The sequence below is a fragment of the Hippichthys cyanospilos genome, chromosome 3 (assembly GCF_059441005.1).
Source record: "Hippichthys cyanospilos isolate Australia breed blue-spotted pipefish chromosome 3, RoL_Hcya_1.0, whole genome shotgun sequence".
Taxonomy (NCBI): domain Eukaryota; kingdom Metazoa; phylum Chordata; class Actinopteri; order Syngnathiformes; family Syngnathidae; genus Hippichthys; species Hippichthys cyanospilos.
The window spans coordinates 24,125,619-24,149,897 of NC_142371.1; the positions used below are offsets into that span (position 1 = coordinate 24,125,619).

The window sequence follows — 24,279 nt, forward strand, 5'->3', positions numbered from 1 at the left end:
AATGCCCCGTAATGGAAAACTTAACTTGCCCTAAAAAGATGTATTATCAATAAAATAATTTATTTAACTTTAGCCTCATAAAACATTGGCTACTAAATGCTAGTTTTTTGTTTGAACAATTCAACTATAGTTTCATATGTACAATAGATGCAAATAGATATAAAACATTAGTAATTGGCCACAAAAAAGCACTTTAAAACTTTATCATATTGGTGCACTGTATAGTGATGCATTTGATTGAAAATAGTAGGTGTGGCTGTGCAACAATTTCACTATTTATGTTCACAAAATGCTATATTAGGCTTCATAAAATGTCATATTTTAGTTTAGATTCAATATTTTACCATCAAAACATATTTTGTGTACAAAAATGCTGAAACTATGGGGGGTCATTTTGGCAGAGACGTGCTATATTTGCCTCATATTTTGTCAAGAGAGTGATATATTTGGCCTGGAAAGTGGTCGTTTCACAAGGAAATGCAATAAGCGTGTAGTCAAATGCTACTGTTGACCACAAAATGTTGTGTTTTGCCACATAATTGGAGTCTTTGCCTCCAATATTTTGTCACAAAAGTTACTCATTTGGTTCGGGGTGTTGGTGGCCCTATAAAAATGTAAAATATGTGCATTTTGACCACAAACGTTGTATATTTGTCCTATATGTTGACACAGACGTTATCAGTTGTTAGATAACTTTTTAACGGTCTTTCTGTATTTAGCAAGTAGCTCCATTATTAAAACCGTAGATGCAGTTGGAAATTGTGAACAAATTTAATAGCTTCATTTCTAACATCGACATCAAGAACTACACAGCTTCAGACATGATTACAACAAGATTTTATGTCATTGGCTACAAGCGCTTTCAATTTAATTGCTCGGACCAATCGGCGGCGTTACTGTACATCGCAGTTGTCCAATCACAAGCCGGTGACCCGCCTATTGTATCCGCCCTCAACAGACTTCAGCTAGTAGTCGGGCCGAAGTAAGTCATTGAGTAGTCGTCGAGATGGATAGAACGTGCATCTTTACTGTACTTAGCTAATACTTTAAAATAAGTTATAAATATAACAAAAAGCTACCTGTGTTATGATTAAAGTCCGAGTTTGCTTTTGTACGTAGCTTAAAGGTAAGTTTCACTTTACATCACGTCTTTTGACTGTTGTTTTTCTTCGAGCGCAAGAGTGGAATAAACACACACACACACAAAAAGAGGAAGCTAACGTGTTGTGCTAACTGTTTCTCCACTCCAGCAGCTGCTGCCGGCGGCCACACTTTTTCTTTCTTTTCTCGCCTCTTTTTCGCTCTGAAAACCCGGCCTCTTTGGCTGAAGATGTCAGTCCCCGGCAACTCGCTCCAGCAGCCCCGTGTGAGGCGCAGCAACGCGGGTTCCCCGGGCTCGTTCGGCAACGGGGGATGCCGCCTGCACCCGCTCCGCGCCACCGTACCCTACCAGCTGCTGCGCGGCGGCCAAGGCAGCCCGACGCGGCCCTCGCACAGCCTCCATGGCGGGGCCGCCGGGGGCAGCCGAGGCTCCAGTCCCCCCTCCAGTCCGACTCTACTCCTCCCAGGAAGCAAACAGGGACTCTCGCCCGAAAACAAGGACGCCTGCTGCCCCCCGGACTCGCCCGTTTCCAGAGGTAAACAACACCACGCTAAAGTATGTCACGCCACCATCTTTAACTTCACTCTAAACAAAAGTGAAAACTCAAAAGTTTCAAGTTGGAAAACTTGGGGGTTCAAATCATTGGCACCTAACGCAAGAGTGTAATTGATAGCGTTTGAAATCGACAGTTTAACAATTGGAACTCAGCCATGATTCTGGGGGAAAGAAACGGAGTCAAATTTGGACCCATCACCTATGTCAAGTCTGACTCAAACCTCCAAAACTTTATTCAAGTTCAAGTCATTCAAAACAAAACTTGGACAATTCACCAAATACTGAAGTGCGTTTTATAACTATAAACTCAAAAGTCGAAAGATGTGGAAGTCTGCCAAAAATCTTGAAAAATGCATATCCAAATTTGAACTTTTAACAGTCATCTTGTCATCGTTACAGTTACAGATGCTCATCTATTTGTATTAGGCTTTACACGATCAGGATTGTGGAGCCAATCAACAAGCTGAGGAGGAAAAAAACAATAACCAAAGAAGAATCTATCTGCTCTGTTTAAACAGCTTGTTTATTTACTAGAGTAGGCTCTCACTTTTTGCAAGGGGTTGTGACAGTGTCAGTCTTTGACTAGCCAAAGGTTTCCTGTAATTGATGACCATTTGAATGCATCTGGAACAAAAACATTTTAATCATTCAGTCCCAAAGACACATTTGTCCATCTTTACAGAGTCCAGACATTCAATCCTAGGTACTTATTTACTTTTTTTTTCTTTCAATTTTAGGGTAAAGAAGGGTCTAAAAAAACAAAGATGTATTTATGTGCACCCCTGAAGACCAGATATTTCATCACAGGCACTTATTCACAGTATTTATTTACTTTTTTAAAATAGCTGACACTGAATGAAACACTGAAAATTCTTGCTTGCTCGCTTATAAACTTTCAGTACATGGAACATGGGGGGGTGTTGATGAGTAAAACAAATGTTTGTGTGTATGCTTAGAAACCTTTTTGTTTTTTAATTATGGCAGCAAAGATAGTCTCTAGAATTACCTGGTTTGTGTTAGCTGTTAAGTCTTATTTTGCAGAACATCTGCCTGGCTTTTGGCATTGTAGTGGGCCACATTGTGTGTATAGCACAAGGTTTGTTGGTGAAATAGTGATCGAAGTAGAAACCACTTTACATCTCATTGAATAAACGTGTTGGACATTTGTAGTGCTGTTTGTGAAGTGTTATTTGTGACATTTTTAGAGTTGTAGATCCTTTATGTGATCTAGTCGTTCACAGAAATGACTCTGTCCCCTCGCTAAGCCCTTTCTGGCTTGTGTTTTCGCCACAGAATCCGTTGCTGGAATACAGATAAGAGTGTGACACCTCTTTCCTGTTACTGGCAGTGCAGTGGTTCACATAGCTGAGTAAATGACCACTCTATGTTCTGACTTGTGTGTCCACCACAGGATTTGTAGCAGGAATACCGTTGGGAGCACAGCAGTTTTACATGCCTGTAACTGCAGTGCTTAAGACACCGGTGTGAGAGCAGTTTGCAGTGTAGCGCTTCACGTAGTTGATTTTTGTGCTTATGCTGTGAGGTCAAGTCATTTCCTACTCAATGGTTCATCTTAATAACATCGTACCAGCGCATTCCTTCGACTGGGATGGCCACCTAGCTTGATCAGTGTAGCGTGTATGGCGGGAAGCAAGAAGGGGCACTTGTCTTCTTCTTCGACTACAGGGCGACCATTTCCCAGCCCGACCGCATGCCGAGCATACTTTGGGCTACGGAGAGCAGCGACCTCTCACCTCCCGGCTGCTGTGCCGGCACCACCTTAATGTTGAAACACACACCGGGGACTGATAACGTAGCCCATGCACATGCTAACATTAGCTTACTTTGTTGCCCGCTTTGCTGAAGTTGCTTTCCACTTCTTAAAATGTGCGTTTTTTTCTTCAGTGTCCCACCGCAGCAAAAGTGGTTCTGCTTTGAAGCTGAAACCCAACAGCGGCAAACCAAGGAGGTACTTTCTGCACCACGCAGTGAAAAAGGGGCATAAGTGTCATATTCCGCATGTCGCCGGCATGACATCACTCGTCCGACATACTTTTTTTGCTGCAACAAAGACCGTCAACAAAGCGCCAGCTGTGCTGAACGGCTCCCGTTTCATTGTGGCCCGGCTCAAAATTGCAGCGTTGGACCGAATGTGAAAAGCGGCGTCCAAAAGGCCGCAGGGTTTTTTATTGCCGTAGTTGGCCCGCCTTTGTTTTTTCTTGCACAGACTCGTTCGTGCTTGATTGTTTTGTTGGAGTTGAACTTGTGCGGTGATGCTAACATAGCTAGCTGGCATGCTGGTTCCTGACCAACTGAGGGATACATACTCATCACAGCCAACATGAACAACATACTAGGCCCTTCATTTTTACATATAAAACTTTTACATTATCAAGAGTGACCTTGTTTTTTATCCAAAACTATTAGACCAAAATTATGTATATGTACAGTTATGTATGTATATGATAGTTTGGCTTAAGGGTTCGATTTGTTTTGTGTGTTACCCAAAACACTGAAGTCTTCCATCGCCTTTTTAAATGGATGGAAATGGCACTTGGCCAAACTCACAAAACAGGTGAGGTGTGATGCAGACCGATGCTGTCATTGTTAGTCGTCAGCTAGTAGCAAAATAGCCACTCCCTTAAAAGAATTTTTTAAGAAAAGCGGTGATTTTTTTTTTTTTTTTTTTATCAGAACTTAATTCTGGAACGTAAATGTTTAACTTGACTTCCCCTTAGAAAATATGTAAGATTTAGACCGTTTTTAATTTAAAATGATTACTGGTACATTAAATCATTAAACATTTAAACATTTAGTGTGTATTGACGCATTTACTGTAATGCCCCTAAAGCTCCCACGGGCGCATGCAGAAAATTAAGGAGTTTCTCGCAATACAATCTGTTGTTGTGCCATTTAATTTTTTTTTTTTTTAACGTTGATTTGCTAGCCAAAAAAAAAAAAATGCCAGTGCTATATGGTGGCAGTGAACTCAACTAATTTTGCAACAACCTGCGGTTTGTTGGATAATGAGCAACATTTCAAAAAAGCGGGCTTCAAATAGTTTATTGCCGCATTCAATTCAAGTTTAATGTCAAACTAAAAGTGTTGGGGAGAAAAAACTGAAAAACATGCAGGATACCGGCCCTCGAGGACTGTAGTTTGACACCTATGTTGTAGAGGTATCTCTTGGCATCGTTTAATCAGTAATTCAAGAAGGTAGATTAGTTAACATCAGATGTTTTTTTTTCTGGCAAAAACCCGTGTCACTACACCGTTCCACTACATTTGCCTCTGATTTGGAAAGACAATACTCTGTTCCTAAAATGCATTAAAACACTGATACTTGCAGAAGCACAGTTTAAATCTCATATACCCCCTAAGTGCCTTCATGCACCCCTATTTGAGGACTACTGCTTTCAGCAATCAATATTTTAACTCACGTTGACAGACATTATAAGACAGGCACATATCTATCATTTGTGACAAACTGCTAATATAACTTCAGCTTCCTGTGTCAGTTGTTAGCATCATCAATGTCATTTCAATGAGGATGGACGACTTGAGACGCAAGTGTTTTGATTTCCAAGTGTGGTCACAGAACCAACTGAGCACCATTGCACCTATGTGCATTATCTGCTTAAAAACCTCTCTGTTGTGCTTTCCCTGATTGACACCACATTTGTTTTCGCCTTTTGCTCTCATAAACCACTCCTTCCTGAAAATGTGGTCACTATTTTTTCCCTATGCCCACTAAAGGGAAAGTTTTTATTACATCTCCAGCCTCAAAATAATCACTCTTCATCCCCCTCTCCCAAAAAAAAAAAAAAAAAAAATCAGGATGCTTTGATCGTCTTGGCCGGGCTCATCGGGGGAGATTATTCTGGTCTGGCAAGTGTAGAGACGGTGGAAAATAACCACAATCCCCTGCTCCGAGAGGCCTGGCCGGCCTGTATCAATATTGATGGAAATGTATTCCGACGTCTTTGTTAGGGGAATTGCACTGTAGCCCGTGAGCTTACTTAGGCCATACCTTTGGCTGGATAGGCCTGTACGTTCTACTAACAATGGCTGCTTGTATGTAGGAGACAGAGGAAGAGAGAGGGGTGCCTCACATTTAGAGTATGTGTTTGTGTATATATGTGTGTACAGAGCAGGGACAGAATGTACAGCAACTTCAGTGGTTATCATATAAAGCCTGTCACGGGACCTCATACTGTCGTTCCAACCTGGCAACACTAATGCACTTCTTGCTAATGTGTTTGTGTCGATGCACTATTTATGACCATTGTATGAGAGTCATTGTAATAAATGCCAAAATATTTGACAGTAAAGAAAAACATATGTGAAACAGCCTATATTAAAAACATTGTATTATTTTTATTATTTTTTTTAACAATACAAAATGTAAGACAAGTGTTTTTGATGAAAAATTCTCTAAGTAATCCTGAGTGTTCAGCAGGCAAGCTTATTAATGCAATTTTTATTCTTGGGCTAATGCCTATGTCTGCATGCAGTATTAATGCACTTTGTGTTTATGAGCTCGACTGTGGTTGGAATGACATCATGGAACCGATTTAGCTTGGTTGTTTGCTTTCTAATGAGCGTGATTGCACAACCGGGTTTTTAGTCCATAATGAACTTTGTCGTAAAACCAAAACTACTTGTTCACTCTGCATTTGTATGCTTGTGGATGTGCTTGCTGAAGCTAGTAACTGCACTGGTGTGAAAATATATGCAAGTAGAGATATATAATAATAAGTACATATATATAATATATGCAAGAAGTATGCGTTGCTAGTACGAATTTGTTAGAAATTTCTGTTACAAGCTAGCTTCAGAGTCACCATTGTACGGGCATATTAAAAAAAAAAAAAGCTGTTTGGTACTGTAATGTAAATTGTAAGCAAGGATTACACTTTCAGACATTAAGTGATTGGTACAAAGAGTCAAAAACAATCAAAATGGACACTCGTCGGAAGCTGCTTTATGCCACAACTCGCATCCAGAAGCTCACTTGCAGAATTTAACGAACTAAATTAGCGGTTGATAGATATTTCCCCTTCAATACGCTCATCCAACACACAAATTCAAGTACATATCGAAAACTAACTTTCATTGACTGGAAATAGTAACACGTTAGCATCACATATGTACATCTGCAGTTAGCCTTTTAGGCCTGTTGTGCTGTTTTTATGTTTGATTTTATTGTGATTGACACATTGAGCAGCCCTGCTTCAACACATACACAATTTACACTTTACCTTCGCTTAACTCATTCACTGCCATCAAAGATGGATATTTACTGGGCTGACGGTGAATTATTGATTATACGACACAGTGTAGGTGTTTTTCAGATTCAATTAAAATAAGTCAGGGTACTATGGTTGAAGTACTTTCGATGGGTTTAACGAAGCTTTTTTCTTTTGTCTACAATCTGTGTTTTTCTTACAGACAGGTCCAAGTTACAGATGCGGAGCTCCAGTGCCATCCGAAGGACATCTTCCCTGGACGCCATCACTGGGCCGTACCTCACCGGACAGTGGCCCCGAGATGCTCATGGGCCCTACCCCTACTGTATGAAAGACAAGTCCACTCAGGTACACAGCAGCAGTAGAAAAGCAACAGGTGGATGTTCTATGTCAGATATAAACATGTTTTTTATCGGGAGTGTATTATACTTAGTGGGAACAAGCCTGAACTTGTTTTCTACCCGGTGTGAACCAGTTGTGTGTATATATCACACCTGATACAATGCATTGGTGGAAGCAACTTCTTGTCTGGCATTAAAACCTTTCTCGTGTGAACTAACTAAAAAAAAAAAGCTATTACTATGTGTACGTTATTGTGACTTGACGGGCGATTATGGAAACAATGTGAGCGCCGAGTGAAGCCCCAGTCCACACATTCACTGCTGAAATGTGAACTCTCGACAGTCCTTCGGCAAATAAATGAGTAAACTTCCTCACAACGATTGGTCAAAGACCGCTTCCTGCACAAAAGAACCTCTGCCCTTTTTTTTCTGAGCTATGCTGGTGGTTTGCACCTGTCCCCCAGGATAAGGACAAATCCCCCTGCTTACCACCTGGCTCTCGTGGCTCAGTGGAACGCCTACCCTTTGTGGGAGAGAGGGCCCATAGACATGCTAATAGCCCCCAGGCCTACCACACATTCTGCATGAACATAAGGAACCGCCGCACAAAGGCCGACTCATCAAACAGCTTCGTTTTTCTTCCTTCCCATCAATTAAAACGTTGCACTCAAGCACACCCGTCATCATTGTTGATGTACGCTCCACTGCAAAGCCTTGTTGAGGAAATCACAGGTTCAAAAGATACAAGTGGAATACCGAAACAATTTCCCAGCGCATTCCTCAAATATGAAAGCAACATCATCCTCAAAGACATGTGGACTTTGTAAACCAAACAAAGGCAAGATCTCTGCTGTAAAATACATTTATGCCTATTATATAACTACCTGTATGAAACACGATTACACTTAATATAAACACATGCACGGCTAATACACAATACTTGGAGTAAAAGACATTCATTCTTTTGCCTTTGTGGCATATTATTAAGATGTGCTCATTCCTAATATAAAACACCTGGTATATAACACATGTTTACGCCACATTTGCCGCGAGTACTAAAACGTGTTCACGCCTAAGATAAAACATGTTCAGACCACATTCATACCTAATATCGTACTTGATACTCTGTAAAACCTGCTTACACCCGGTTATGCACAATCGCACACAATATAAAATATGTTCACACACACAATATAAAACACACTAGCCATATAAAAGCGTACCCGTGATACCTGTGATCTTTACACCTAGATACCAATGTTCACACCCCGTTCTTGCATTTGCACCTATGATTCTGCATGTTTTCACCTGATAACTATTTCACACTAAATATAAATTGTGTTAACACCTGAAAAAAAAATCACACATATTGAACACATTTCCAGTTGATGCCAAACACATTCACAGTTGGTATGAAACACATTTGCACCTCGATTGAAACCCGTTTACATCTCAACATGTAACATGTTGAAACATGCACCTGGTGAACCTAGTTTTATACCTTCACACCTGATAACTGTTCACACATGGTGTAAAACATGTTCCACATTCACACCCAATATAAAAACTCATTCATGCGTGAAATAAAACTAATTTGCATCTGAACATTTTAAAATGTGTTTACGTTTAGTTATATAAAACATTTATGCACCTGTTTACATACCGTCTCCATATGATACACATGTTCACACCTGGTATGAAACATGTTCACGCGACATTCACGCGTAACATGAAAAACCTGTAACATTTGAACACTTTACATTTTTAAAACATGTTTATATCTGGTCAGGCCTAATTTAGATATGTTTACACCTGGTTACACTTCATGTAATACAGATATATGTTCACACGTTTACACATGTTGTTACCTGGTAGGAACTCATTTACATCGGAACACCTTTAAATATTACCTGGTTTTACACCTTCACGGCTGATACCTTCACTGACATATTTTCACACCTGTTATAAAACACATTCGTGCCACATTGACACCTGAAACGAACTCCTTTCATTTCTAAACGCTCAAAACATTTTAAATTATTTTGCACCTAGTTATATAAAACATGTTTACACCTCGTTTTACACCTTCACACTTAATGCAATAATAGAAGTGGATGTTCACGCCTGGTTACACACATTCTTACCTGGTATAAAACATGTTCACACCACATTCACGCCTCATATAAAAACATTCACACTTTGAATGAAAAAATTTTCATCTGAACATGTTTAAAAATGTTTAGCCTGGGTATAGAATACACAAAACACCTGGTTTTATGTTGAAACCTGAAATAAAACCTGTTCACACCACATTCACACCTAAGATAAAAAACACTCACTCCTGAAATGAAACACGTTTACTCAGGATATATAATGCTCACACCTAGCGCAAAATACCTTCCTATCTAACAGAAAACACGTTCTTCACACCCATTCTCACCTAGTACAAAATGTTCTTACAGCATAGTGTTCAGAAGATGACAAACTGCAGTGTCATCTGACTTGATCTGCCAGATCAGAAATTAGCGCACAAAACGCATGTGGTCTTATTGTTTACATTGAACATGTACGCTTCTTCCGGATGTGGTTTAAAACAAGACCTCCCACACACAAACCAAATGGACCTTGTTTTTGACCCATATTTTATGGTGGATACGCCGGCTGATTTTCAGACATGAGCAGCAAACAAAATGGGCCTCTTTCTCCTCCAACAAACTTTAGTGGCGTGCCTGTCCCGGCGTGCAATCTAAACAATCGGAATTCCATGGAAAGTTGCAGCGGTGCCGATTTCCTGCTTTGAATTCTTGAGGATGTCGTCTGCGTGCTGCTCTCTGGGTGGGATCGGCGGCGGGAAGTTTTTATCCGCACGCTGGCTAGCTATCTGGCGTCACACTCGCCGCTGGGTCGGGACTTTTACAAGACAGCGTGAAAGGCGTCAGTGTGTCCAGTAGCATATCTGAGAGCACAAATGAGGAAATGGGGGAATTATGCAAATGTATGCAAAAAGCAGCAGCTACTTGCCCCTCAAACAAACCCTTCAAACAGCACGCTTTTTATGCTCATGTTGGCATTGCTGCGTGTTTGACCCGCAACTTTTTACGACGAGTGTACAAGCCGCTCGTGGCACAGACTATTTCATTGACTTCTTAAGTATAGAGGGAGTGGGATTTAGCACTTAATTTCTTTATGCGATTAAACTCTCACTTGGATTGCAAATCAGCTTTCCCTATTGGACTGCAGTAAGATATAAGAATAAACTACAATCTAATACATACACAACTAATATACTTATATAACTGCAGTTCTATTAGTATAAGAAACACAATAAGAGAGAATAAAACTCCGGGAGCTTTATTTACACAAAATTAGTGTTTTGAGGCAATATTGGTGCCCAGGAAGAACCTAGAAGTAAGATGAGATGCTTCATTCAGACAAAAGCAGTGCTTGCCTTTGCCTTGGAGCAATGAACTATGTTGGAATTAAGTTGAGGTGCCTAATTTAGACAAAAGTAGTATTTTACTGCCTATGTAATTGAGGTGCTTTATTTGGACAAAAGCAATGCTTTGCCACTGAACTATGTTGAAGTGAATTACAGTACCCTGTTTAGAGATAAGATCTTCTTTGTTGCCAAGTTGTTGTAACTTTATGCCTTGGAACTGTGTTGAAATAAGCATCAAAGCTTCATTTTGAAAATGTAGCAGGTTACTACCCTATATCAAACTGCGTTATGGACTTTGATTTTAACAAAAGCAGTTCTTTGCCACCTCATTGGTTCAGGATAATTATATTGCTGACTTTAAGACCATTTTATGTCATGCCTTGCGATCACATTTCTGCCAGCATAATGAAATGGTCGGGGTGTGATGGATGGCTAATCACATTGTACTTTGGTGCGTTTCAGACTCCAGGCATGTGGATGGACGAGGGAGCGGAGAAAGGGACTCCTCACCAGAGGTCCGCCTCCTGGGGCAGTGCAGACCATCTCAAGGAGGTAGACGCAGGCCACTCACTCACTCACTCACTCACTCACTCACTCACTCACTCACTCACTCACTCACTCACTCACTCGCTCGGTCGCTGCGACACGTGTTTTTCGTCATTTTTCTAGAGCTTTCACTCCACGCGTGCCTTTGCTTTTTCCACATAGCTTCTCCTTTTCCAGTGTAAGCACTCTCCGCTATAAGCCGTCTGGCTCGTTTCGGTGTTTCCCTCCCTGAACCACGACGGCACCGCGCGCTCCACTTGGAGCGCTCCTCGAATGTGCGTTGCATTCAAAGTGCGCCACTGCATGTGTGGGAGTTTGCAAAGAGAAGCGTCTTTGTGGTGGCAAGTGGCGAAGACCACACCTTTTGTCTGCATAGCACAAATGCGTCTCTCAGGCCCATAAAGAGCATCCTGTTTTCATCTGATACAGAAGACCCGCCCCCACCACCACCACTATGGCTTAGTAAACTCAGTTCATCATTATACGTCAATGTCCGACTGACCGCATCGCGTCCCGCGTTGTTGCTGACGCTTTTAAGGGTTCAGACAATGTTGACTTGAATAGAGGTGGAGTTTCTGGCCCCAAAATTTGCTTTTGGATCATTGCATCATGGTATGAAGTCATAATGACATAATAGCCTAATTACCGTTAATTTGACATACGACTGAAAGTAGTTTGCGACAAGTACATTTTTGTCATCGGTCCTGGTGGGAAATGGTCTTAAAGTGCGTTTTTCGGTTTCGCTTCAAGCTTTTATGTTAAGATATGATGATATATAATCAATTTGTAAATCCGGTGAATTTTGAGTTTACAAAGCGGTGGCTTTATGTCATCATATTAGATCATTATTGATAACATAGGTAGAGATTATGAAAGCCCACATCATACCTTTCATTTGGAACAGCGAATGATTTGTCTTTTTTCCCGGCCTTGTTTCTTGTGTCATGTGTTTGAATCTGCGCCATCATGCCCTTCTTCCAGCAGATTGCCAAGCTGAGGCTGCAGCTCCAGCGTAGCAAACAAGGGAGTCGGCAGAGCAAAGAACGAGAGGCCGCGACCGCGACGCCGCACGCGCAGCATTCCGCCGCCGGCTCCTCACAGGTTACTTCAAAACACTCCCAGTCAAATCATGTTCAACCCGCGTTCATTTTCATTCATCTGTTTTGTTTGTTTGTTTTTTTTAAATTCCCTTTTAGCATAAGGGATCATCTTGTTCTTTGGCCACAAAGTCGCTCATATGCAGAATGCCGAGCAGCGTGGAGGCCATCAACCACGAGCTGGAAAACGTTTTCATCAGGCATGATTGGGAGCACGGCATACAGGTAACACTACGGCTCTCTTCAGATAGTATCATACAGTAAACATTACAAGGAGTCATATGTTCGTCACAGTTTTTCTTTTTATTGGATTTAAAATGTTGATGGTTTTAAACAACAACTACAAAGTAACTGGGGGTAACTTTCATTAATATAAAAAATGTAATGTGAGGATAATGTATAACAAAAATTTGTAAGAATCAATAATAACATCAATGCTAACAACAAAAAGATTTTCCAATAAATGAAAGTAACTTAATATTTTTCATTCAAAAAGATTTTGACTATTATTGTTCAATAATCAGATTTAATTCACATAGTGACAATTATTTTAAGATTTATATATTTATTACTTCAGATAAATAGATAAATCTTAAAATAATTGTCACTTTTTTAAAAAAAAGTCAAAATCTTGAAGACAAATCAAAATTCCATAAGCTACATTCAATTATTTTAAACCCGACTTAAAATATTACTATTATTTATTTGACATCACAAAAATGTTGTTTCTGTAGAGAAAAAAAAAAACATTTGAAAACAAAACAAAAATAATACAATTCTTGGGATTTTTTTTCTCAGTATAGTTATTTGAAAACGCACGTTAGTGTAAGATTACATTTTTATTTAAAAAAAAAATACAAAAAATAATGAATGAAAAAGTGTTTAAAATGCAGTTAAAAAAATTAAAAGTCTTCATACAGTTCTAATATTGCTCCCTTTCTTGATGTAAGAAAAATAAAACTTAATTCTTGTAAAATGATGATTTTAAGCCTTTTATTCCCCAATTTTTTTTTTTTAATAGATTTGAGGTTAAAAAAAAATCTTAACCTTTCAAAATTGAATCTTCATAAACACCCCAAGCAAGCACATGTGTAATACATACACACACACACACACACCCAAACGTGGAGGCTAAACGCTGGCTTTGGGCTGCGCGCGGCAGGCCACGGACACGGTGGACGGGCGGCGGGCTCCTTTCCCGCTGCAGCGCTACAGCAACATCAGTGAGACGCGCGACACGGACACGCAGGCCCCGTCCAGCGGCGAGTCCAGCCCGTCCCCCCGACCCCTCAGCCCCCAACACCTGCACTCCCCGGACGGGAGCCCCTCGTCCTCCGCCGAGGACGCGGACAAAGGTAAGCGTCTCCGCGAACGCAAGGTGCCATTTTCTTTTCCCAAAATGAAGGCCAAACTCCTATATAGAGCAAAGGCTCGCTGCTTTCGGGACGCTGATTTTTGTGTGTTGTTTGTGCGTGTAGAGGGCACGTGCGGCTCTCCGCTGCCCAAGTTCGCCACGTCTCCCAAACCCAACAACAGCTACATGTTCAAACGGGAGCCGCCAGAAGGCTGCGAGAGGGTCAAAGTCTTTGACGAGATGCTGTAAGTTGACCTTTCTTTCACTTGGCTCCTATCGCGTCACCCTGCTCACCTTTTGTCCGCTTTTCAATGCTGTTGGAGTTCAATATTAGGCGTGTCACCGTGCAACGTTTCGCCGCCGATACCATTCCCATATTGCATCTGAGAATACTGTTCTCGATCCCATATCAACGCATGGAATATTCGAAGGGACTTGGCAGCGTTCAGACGAAGAACAATAGTCTGCAACACTAAGTATGAGGAAAATATGACCCGTTTATTCTAATATTTTGGTCTATATCCGTTTTACGATATCAAATCAGACCGGGGCACTCCTACAAAATATTTGCCTGGTTACTTTTTGATTACCGCCATCATCTAACAATAATAATGGTAATGTCACTACTTTTTTAGACATCTAAGTTTACATTCCATTTTTCTCTTTAATATTAATATTTTAATATATTATATTTATAAAATAACATTTTATTGTATAATTGAAGCGTTTTGTTGCAAAATTACCATTAGGAAAATACTATATTTGTGGTTAAACGTGATTAAGCTTCTATGGCAAAAATTCAACTGTTTCTAAACAATGCAACATTGACAACTTTATTCCTATAAGAATGCAAGCGTTCTTTGAAAAGTTTCACTTTGCAAAATTAGGACTTTTTCTCCCTCCCTGGGTTTATAAATTAATTGAAAAGTAGCTTTTTTTTTATTTAGCTTGTTCTTCATAAAATACAATTATTAAACAAAAAAACCCTGAAATACTTCAAAAACAAGACTATTCTCCAAAAAAAAAGACTCAGCTATACAATATTTGCCAACCATTTGAAATGTTGACAAACATAATGTAGAGCAGGGGTGGGCAACTCCAGGCCTCGGGGGGCCGGTGTCCTGCATGTTTTCCTGTTTTCTCTCTCAAACACTCCTGAATCAAATGATTAGGATTATTCTCAAGCTCCAGCAGAGCTTGTTGATGAGCTAATGGTTTAAATCAGGTGTGTTAGCTAGAGAAAACTGGAAAACATGCAGGACACCGGCCCTCGAGGGCTGGAGTTGCCCACCCCTCATGTAGAGGTTCTCTGATAACTAATCAACAACAAAATGAATATCAAATCAATCTACGGGTAGTTGTTTCATCTAAAATAGGGCCCAACCCATACAAATCTTTTGAGGCCTGTATCAAATTTTTGTCTGGAAAAAACATACAGATTATAGTTTTATTCAGTCTTTAATTTAAAAAAAATGTAAGAATTTTTTTTTTTTCCACTATTCATGAGTCGTGGGAACTTTCCCCCACGAATAGCGGCCGCATAAGGACATTAATCCCAGTCATATGCATGTACATTCAGTTTTAATGAGTGTTTTTTTTATAATTAAGTGACAGTAATTAAAATGTGAAGGTTTACTTGGATGCCACAATCTGGGTAAATTCTTCTTCTTCAAAAAAAAAGCCAGTTAAAAGGAATCGTTTCGAATAAGCCCTTTTGTTTACCCAAGGTGCGGCCAATCGAAAGGCTTCCCTCTCTTCTCGTGTCCCGACAAAAACAAGGTGAACTTCATCCCCCGGGGTTCGGCCTTCTGCCCGGTCAAGCTGCTCTGCACGTCCCTCTTCTCGCCCGTGTCGTGCGCCGGCGACGACGACGCCGGCCTCCACGCAAACGAGGTCCAATCCCAGGATGCGCCCGACAGACAGGAAGCGGAGGCCGCCGTGGGCGCTTTGTCGTCGGGAATATAAAAAGACTGCCGCGTTACGAATGAAAAGCTTTGCACTCTGTTTATCTCCAAATCAAGCTCATGTCCACACATTCGCTAATTTTTGGTTTTTTTCCACTAGCACCCAAACAGCTAAAACTAGCATGTTGTAAAAGAAGCTACACAACTGCAGCCTGTTGGAAATGAGATATGGTTACACTTCCAAATACGCAACTTTTTTATTTACAGCGATCCTTTGCCAATATAATAATGAGCGAAGACAAAAATGTATGCAAACAATCAGACGTTACTTCTAATTACAACATCAACATCATATGAAAATGATCCTAACTGACGTCATCAACTCGAACAGTGGCGTTAAAAAAAATGCCCGTCAGCTCCAGAATGATTGGCTGAGTACTGTGTCACTCAATAGGCACAGTTACAAATACTCGACACTGATTGGCTGCCCCAACAGGCCAAAGGTTGGCTCAGTCACAGACGCTGTATCACTTGAAAAGGTGAGAATAGTCACCCTCTAGTGGACAAAATTAATGCTTGCGCCTCACATGCTTAAAGCTTAAAAATATTTAGAAAATATATATAAAACACTGGAAAATATGACATTATACATTTTATTCTTCAGTAGTAGGAGAATTTTTTTTATTTGAAAATATGTAGCAACGCTTTTGGCCTATCAGAACAATACATGGAAAATGTACATTCAGAAAATATTTGTATTGATGTGGACATGTCCTTTGCAAAGCTTCTACATTTTTTTTTTTTGGTCGACAGTGAATTTACGGTTTCCATGGCAACAGTTTTTAACAGACACAGCTTTACGCTGATCAATCAGCTTCTTCGTAGACAACAACACTGCTGCTCTTGTTCTATGCGATTGGACAACAGAAGTAATTGCACCCATCGTCTTTTTAACCAGTTTTTTTTTTTTTTTCTAAATGCGAATGACCAAATGGGATTTCGTCTCCTGGCCGTCTTTTTAGCAACTCTGAATCTTCTTCTGCCAACGGGCAAACACTAAAACCCGTTGACACATTCCGCAGAGGTCATTTTGTATCATGGGTGAGCGCGGATGCTGGCCCCGCCCTCTTCAAGTCACCAATGTGTTAAATGGACAAATGCAAAAAGCGACGAAATAAAGTTGGATGGCACCCGTGTGTCTGTGTGCTTGCCCATGTGATGAGATTTTTGTTGTTTCCGACTAAAAAGTAAAACTACTCCAAATATTCAAATGAATAATAGTGCCTCTCAGAAAATAAGAACATTTTTTAATACCCCCCCTTCAAAAAGGGACTTGCAATGAAGACCTGGTCTTTTTTAACACCCAAATATTCATTGTCATTTTCCTTTAAACGACTTAACACAAATTTCAATTTTTAGTTGTGATTTTTTTTTTTTTTTTTTAAGAAAACTAGTTTCTTTCAGGAAAAAAAAAACATGTTAAAAAAAAACAACACCTTAATCCCCCATTGTTGTTCTTTCAGAATTAAAACCCTTATTGTACCATGGTTGTTATTTTTAGGAGGGGTATATAATATTTTTAGGACAAAAGACCTGGACAAAAGATACATGGTCATTTTTTTGTTTTGTTTCTTTTTCAAAATTAAAAGCCTTGTTGTACATGGTCGTTTTTCTCGCAAAAAAACAAACAAACAAAAAAAAAAACCTAATACACTTTTTCTTTTAATTCCCAGAAAAGGCTTCCATGGTCATTTGGTCAAATGGTTGGGTTTAAAAAAAAAAAAAAAAAAAGCTTAAAGGCCTGAGTATATATGACTGGATGAATGGTTATTTCGCCAGTTTGAATCTCAAAAACGTTTCAAAAATTTAATTGTGATTTTCAGATAAAAAGCCTTACTTTACATTGTTGTTTTATTTCATTCAAAAAACTAAAATCATCACATGGCCTTTTCCAGGAAAAAAAGCAAATACAATATATGATGGCTATATGTATGTATGTATGAACTGAAAAAATAGCTGACAGTCATTCTTTATTCTAAAAAAAAATATCCTGAGCTAAAATCATATTATGATATGTTTTATTATTTCCAGCAAACCAGCATTAACAGAGCACGTCACCGTCTTCGGCTTAGCCTAAAATAATGAGATCCAGTCTGAAAGTTGATTTTGTTCACATTGTTAGCATTTTTTCCGTATCGACTTGTTTGCTTGTTGATGCTAGCGGGCTAGCTAAACGTTGGGAGCCTGTTGCTCGGCGTGACTTTTGCCAAGCGCGTCCGGATTGGCCAGGGGGTCCAAGTCCGCAAACAGGTTGAACCACGCCGACAAGTCCTGGGATGGCCCGGAAAACTTTGCTTCTACACGCGGAGAGGGCGGGAAAAAAAAAAAAGGTGATTGTGAAAATTCAAAAAAATTTCATAAAAAAAGTATTCATAAAAAAAGGATGCTATTTTCTTTTGCCCTGGGAAAATGAATGATTAGCTTGTAACAAATAACATTGAACTTAATTGTGATGAATAGATGTTTCTTCTCAAGGGAAAAGGAAAGAAAATCAATGAGGAATGAAATTGCATGGATTTGGGGGGGGATTTTTGTCTGAGAATAATGTAGTATTAAGTGAATTTTGTTGAGCAAGACTGTTCAAAATTTTCATGAATTAGGGCAAATTTGATTGGAAAAGTTTGATTTTAAAAATCACCTGTGTTGGTTTAAAAAAAGGCTTGTATATTTTCATTTTTTTCTTTGGGATTTAATTGTTTTTTTTTCCAATTTATATTCTGATGTTTGTTTTTAAGGAGTGTTTAAAAATGGCTGGTACTAATCCGTTGACTAATCAGTTCTTAGAGTAATCAATCGCTTAAGTACGAAAACTAAGTTACTATAGTACATAAATATCTAAAGTAATCAATTACTTTAGTACTTCATTGCCCAAAGTAAATGGTTTAGGAGTGGTTCAGTACTTATAGTTCTAGCCTTTCATAGTCAAAGTAAATAAATTAATAAAATAAAGATAAGCACCTCGAAATACATATGTGGGCAAAAAAAAATTAAATTAAAAAAAAAGGAAAAAATACGTCTTTGGCTATGAATGAGTAAATCACAGGATAGGGATGGTATTTATATATATATTAAAAAAAAAAGGCACACCAGGCAAAATACCCCCTCAAAACAAATTTTTAAATGCCTTTCTCCATGTAAGCATTTTGTTTAAAAAATCAACAAAAATAAGTTCGATTTCTGCGAATTTTGGGGGGAAATTTCGAAAACAAAGTAGTAACGCTGAGGAAATAAATTCACACTATCAGCAAATCAAAAGAAATGCCATGAGCACAGATTTCGAATCCAACTATGAAATCCTGACTGAGGATTGGTTCCTTAAGTTCACACCCAAACAATATCCAAGCTAGTTTCATTAGCCGAAGTACGGCAAGTGTTAAGGTACAAAAGTCATTAAAAACGCTATGTGTAGCCTTTGATGTAAAAATAAATAAAAACTTAACAAAACTCTTGAGATCCTAAATCTTAATTTTGTACCTTTCGGTCTAGCGGCCCCTTGGGAGAGCTCTGTTGCCGTGGCGATGGTGTTCTCGGCTCCCTCTGAAGCGGTCAAACAATTAGGACGTGAATCCCTTTCCGGTGACGTTTTGTTAGCTTGCGCGTACCTGCGAGTCGGGCGGCGGATCGCGGCGCGTTCAGGTCTCGATCCAGAAGCTGAGACGGGAGAAAGGCGGAGGCGGGGCTTCTGTCCCGGGAGTCTCCGAACAGCGGGCTCCACTGTTGGGACGCGGGGACGGGGTCGCGAAGCGGGGTGTGGTCCTGGAGCGACACGCTTCCCAGGATCTCCTCCAGCAGGGCCAAACTGTCTTTGTCCTCATGAGACGATTCACACGCTTCTCCTTCAAAATCCAAAGAAGGTCAGAAACAAGCCACAGAAGCCTTTTGAACCACCGGTGATTTATTTACTCCACTAGATGGTGCTCTTGGTTTCAAGAAAAATGCTAATGCAATGAACATTCAAGAAATTTTCAAGTAAAGCAAGGGAGCCATTTAGAGGAGGAAAAAAAATATCAAAAGTGTTTCATGAAGCTTCATTTTCCACCAATGTCCCCCACCAATGTAACAGATAAACAAAATTGTTCCTATTCATTAAATAGTTCAACATGAATTGAAATGATTTGGACCTTCTCTGGTTGCGGCGTTCTTGTCGTCATTCCCCAGCGAGACGAGTCTGCAAAATAGAAACGGACAGCAAAAATTTGATTTCAGTAAACATCCCAAAAGCAAGAGTGTCTATCGGGACGTACTCTTCATGCGCCGCCTTGTCTTCATCTTTTTTCTCCGCTTGACTTTTCTTCCTCTTCTTCTTCTTCTTCCTTGCCGCCTCCTGTCGGCAACGGTCGCGTGGAAAACGGCATATGAAAAAGTGACGCGAAATATGAAAATGTAATTACAGGGCGGACCTCGTAGCGCGGGCAGCCCTTGAAGCTCTCGTGAATGGCGGCCATGGTGCGTGAGGTCTTCTCCCAGAAGTGCAGCAGGGTGGTCTGGGGTGGAGAGCGATTCAGCGTGCGGCGGGGCGGGGGGCGGGGCCGCCGCTCCTACCTGGTAGGTGGCCAGCACGTGGGACAGGAGGTTGCAGCGGCTGGCTCCCAGCAGGTCCACTTTCTGGCACACGTCCGTTTTCAGCTGGTCGAAGCTCCGCTTGGTGCAGCGCACCTCCGCCTGAACCTGACAAAACACACATGACCCAGGATAGGCAGCGTTATCGCAAGTCTTCTATAGGGAAAGGCTGCCCTCTAGTGGATATTCGTCATAATGGGCCAACCCTACTGGAAAACCTCAGGCCGACTCAAAGCCTCTCCGCCGACTAACCTTGCGGAACTTGTCCATCTCCTTGCACGTTTCCGGGTCCAGCTCGGCGGAGATGTCCTTCATCCACAGCAGGGCTCCTCTGTACTCGGTACGGCTCTGCTCCATGCGCTTGACCGTCAGCCACGTGTCCGAGATGGCCCGGAAGCGGAAAGTCTCCACCTCCTGGTACAGGCGGCTCAGGGGCTTCCTCAGCGCCTGTCTGCGGAGGAAGTTAGCGGCCGTGATCGCTAGGACGGACGCGGAGATGTTGAGAGTCCGCTGCAGATGGACCTCTGCTGGGATGAGAAGCAGAGCGCTTTGCCCGTGGCCTGCATGATCTTCCCCGCCCGGCTTTTGTCCTGAGAGCCCTGAGAGCGCAGGAAGCGACCCAGCTCGTTCTCCTCCTGCGATAGGACTGAAGGCAAACGCTTAGGGCCGAGATCGTCGCTAATCAATAGCCGGGAATTTTTATGCGGACACCTACAACAGATCCTCCTCTGGTACTGCTCGATGACCTTCAGCAGCTCCATGCACGTCCTCTGGATGGAGTGAAACACCTGACACGCAAAACAAGGAATACAAAATTGCAAGCTTTTTTCTTTTTAATTCATTTAGTAAAAGCCATTTTATACACTCCTTTAGTCTAATACTTGAATTTTTTTAAAGATTGAAAAATGCCTTTGGGACCAAATGAGTTAAATGTGTAAGAGAGTTAAGACCCTACTTTGTAACCTCAAATCTGGTTTGAAACTTTCATTCGAAATCCTAAGAGTAGCTTGAAATCCCAATTTGAAAAAAATGCTACTGCCTTAAAAACGTCATTTGAAATCCCAACAGAAAATTGAAATCTTATTTTAAAAGTACAACCCAATTTGGAAACCTAAATTTTAAACCCTGTTTTAAAAAAATCAAGGTTTGAATACCTATTTGGGTGCCCTAACACAGGATTCAACCTCCACTTTGGAACTCTAACCACTGTTTAAATGCCAAAACCAGGCATAACAAATTGAAACACTAATACAGACTGCACACCTAAATTTAAAGCTCTCCCTCTAAAGCCAATTTAAAAAATATAACCTAGTCTTGTTGTCCAAATTTGAAAATATTACTTAAAAGCCAACTTTCAATAGCTAAATGAGGCAGGAAACTTAATTGGAAACCCTAACAGAGGATTTAAAAACCTTAAACCATGTTTGACTCTCAAAACCAGGCTTAAAACTCTCATTCAAATCCCTACCACAGGTTTAGGCTTCATTTGAAATCCTTTTTTGAAAATATTGACCAAGGCTTGTAACCCTAACAGAGGACCACTAGCCAAACTTGAAAATATAACTTGAAACCCAAACTTAATCAAGACTTGAAACCTCATTGGAAACCCTAACCCAGAATATAAAAACCTAACCCCTTGTTTGAATCCCCAAAACAGGGATAAACTCTCAATTAAAACCCTAACACAGGTTTGAAGACTAATTTGATACCCGAACTTGTAACCCTACTTTGAAAATCTTGGGCCAGGCTTGAAATCCTTGAAGACCACAGCCCTTTCTGTAAACTTTAACCCATAACTTAAATCCCGCTTCGTAACCTTAGCACAAAGCTTGAAATCCTACTATGAAACCCTGACTGAAGCAGGTGATGCCCTAATTGGAACCCCTAACCCTTGGCTTCAAATCCGAACCCTTGTGACCTTAATCTGAAACCCTAAATCAGGAATAAAACCCAAATTGGAAATTCGACATTGAATCGTAAACCTACTTTTAAACCCTAAAAATAAATCATAACCCAGAGTTCAAACCCAACCTAAAACCTATGAAACCCGGAGTGAGTCTCAAATCCCTAATTTGAACCCCCGACCTTGACTCCAAACCAAAACTCTGGGTTGAAACATTCATTTGAAACCCTGACCTTAATCTTAAGAGACATTATTTTACACTTCACACATCAAGCCTACCTCCAGCTTGGCATCCAGGTCTGCGTCCGAGGCCACCACGTGCTCGTCCTCCTTGCCGCTGACCCTGATGAGCGCCTGCTTGGTCTTCCAGTAGCGCTGCTGGAAGCGGCTCATCACCGAACGTGGGTCGCCCGAGGAACCACTATTTAGACAAAAGGCACACATGGCGTCAGCAATAGCTTAGCGGCCTCATTTTGCATATTATGCTGACGATGAGATATACTCACAAATTCCCATCTTCCATTTTTTAGGATAACCTACAGGGAAATTGAATCCTTTAGTTATCCTTTCGACTAAAAGGGCTTCAAAAATGAAATTATTAACCAAGAAACCCAAACTTGGAACCTAGACAATGGCTTTAAATCTTACTAGAAACCTTAACCCTGGCTTCAAGCCATACTTTGAATAAGTACTATTTTGAGCCAATATGCACATGAGTTTCAAAACAACGTTGTACACACATGAAGCTGCAGTCCTCCCACCTGTCGCCCACTTGCATTTTGGCGTTAAACCTCACGTAACAACTCCGGGTTAAAAATCAACACGCATTGCTAGATTATGCAAAAACTTTTAATACTGCACTAAAAACAAGCTATCGCTCCAGCAAACCGGTTAGTGACTGAAATTAAAGACGACCAACACTTGAAACAGACAAGTTTCGCCACCGTATAAATTAGTAATATGCTTTAAAAAGTTTTACCATGCCTAAACTCCAAATACACGTCACAATCGCCCTGTATGAGTTCCGGGAAGAAGAAAAAAATCATCGAAAAATATTCAGATTAAATTGTAATCTGATTAAATTGTTAAGTGTGTTTGATTGAAAGATGCTTGATGAAGAATATTGTTAGTTTTGTATTGATGAGGGGTTGCCACGGAGCGGACTACTAATGTTATTCGCCGTTGCAGGAAATGAAGCCACCGGCAGCCATCTTACGTTGCCATCCACTAACCTCGCCTAAATATGGTACACTTGCGCTGAACAAATGAGGAAAGACATTGTTTTTCTACTACGGTTATTGTTTGACTTCTTGGTACGCGAGCGCCCCCTTTGCATTCCGGAGGACCACCAAATAACTACTTCGCAGCTGCAGCAAAAATAAACATCTCATTAGGAAAAATAGCTGTTTAAATGTTGGTTCTCAAAATCAGCAATGATGTATGTTAAACTGGGGATTGTCAATGAAATTGTTATTATAATAATATTTGCCACTGCAGCCTCGTCAAAACTCCTAATTGGTCGTATACGCACCTTTGCACTGAGACGACAACACAAGCATACGTTATTGTTGTTTTTACTATGTTGCAAGCTACACTACACCTTATTCGATCGAAATTCGAGTTGTGGCTGCTATATGAATGCACACCGAATACGCAGAGTATTCGCGTACCTTTTACACCGCAAGCCTAGCTAAAAAAAAAAAGAAGACATTTTCAGATAAAAATATCTAATATGAATACCTAAAAATACGACACAATCACACGCACCTTGCCGTGTTCCCTTATACAGTCACCATCATCTGCCTTCTCCTCCTCATCTTCATCAACACTGCATCCTTTTTTTTGTTGCTTCAATTACGTCACCAAATGTCACGCCCCTCATTCCCTCTCCTTTCTGATTGGCCGCTCCAAGCCAGTATTTGTCTTTCGCAAACAATCATCATAATAAACGAATTGTGTGTCAGTTGGAAAACTCGTTTGACGGCATGCACGTGATCAACAGCATTGGATGTCATCATCAAATATTATAAAAAGAAGCACAGTATTGCAGCTGTGCCTTTTGGAGTTGGTCGTGTTTATGTACATAAACTCAAAAATAAATTAGCAGCCTCGAAAATAATATCTGAAATGAATGTTTTCCTTTTATTTTTATTTTATATGTGTAATTAA

At 40.5% G+C, this 24,279-nt stretch overlaps 2 protein-coding genes across 8 annotated transcripts; one reads left to right on the forward strand and one right to left on the reverse strand.

The window, feature by feature from the left end:
• The first annotated feature begins 249 nt into the window (after window positions 1-249).
• glcci1b (glucocorticoid induced 1b) lies at window positions 250-16,783 on the forward strand. 4 transcript variants are annotated; one of them, XM_088410412.1, is made up of 9 exons: window positions 250-1,126; window positions 1,251-1,637; window positions 7,109-7,254; window positions 11,149-11,238; window positions 12,217-12,333; window positions 12,429-12,554; window positions 13,492-13,684; window positions 13,808-13,928; window positions 15,411-16,783. In XM_088410412.1, exons 2-9 carry the CDS (start codon window positions 1,331-1,333, stop codon window positions 15,646-15,648), a joined length of 1,338 nt encoding a protein of 445 aa, XP_088266538.1. In that variant the 5' UTR covers window positions 250-1,126; window positions 1,251-1,330; the 3' UTR covers window positions 15,649-16,783. The 4 variants fall into 4 exon arrangements, with proteins under 4 accessions (XP_088266538.1, XP_088266536.1, XP_088266537.1 ...); XM_088410410.1 differs by having other exon boundaries at window positions 1,254-1,637; window positions 12,214-12,333; XM_088410411.1 differs by having other exon boundaries at window positions 1,331-1,637; window positions 12,214-12,333.
• An 865-nt stretch (window positions 16,784-17,648) lies between these two features.
• On the reverse strand, window positions 17,649-23,983 carry ica1 (islet cell autoantigen 1). Of its 4 annotated transcripts, none has more exons than XM_088410415.1 (13): window positions 23,878-23,983; window positions 22,617-22,646; window positions 22,390-22,531; window positions 20,923-20,995; window positions 20,730-20,853; window positions 20,460-20,658; window positions 20,190-20,315; window positions 20,048-20,131; window positions 19,892-19,971; window positions 19,769-19,815; window positions 19,250-19,483; window positions 19,122-19,184; window positions 17,649-17,944 (listed from the first exon to the last, which is right to left on the reverse strand). In XM_088410415.1, exons 2-13 carry the CDS (start codon window positions 22,631-22,633, stop codon window positions 17,817-17,819), a joined length of 1,317 nt encoding a protein of 438 aa, XP_088266541.1. In that variant the 5' UTR covers window positions 22,634-22,646; window positions 23,878-23,983; the 3' UTR covers window positions 17,649-17,816. The 4 variants fall into 4 exon arrangements, with proteins under 4 accessions (XP_088266541.1, XP_088266544.1, XP_088266542.1 ...); XM_088410418.1 differs by lacking the exon at window positions 23,878-23,983 and adding an exon at window positions 23,781-23,801; XM_088410416.1 differs by lacking the exon at window positions 23,878-23,983 and adding an exon at window positions 23,090-23,250.
• Window positions 23,984-24,279: the final 296 nt, after the last annotated feature.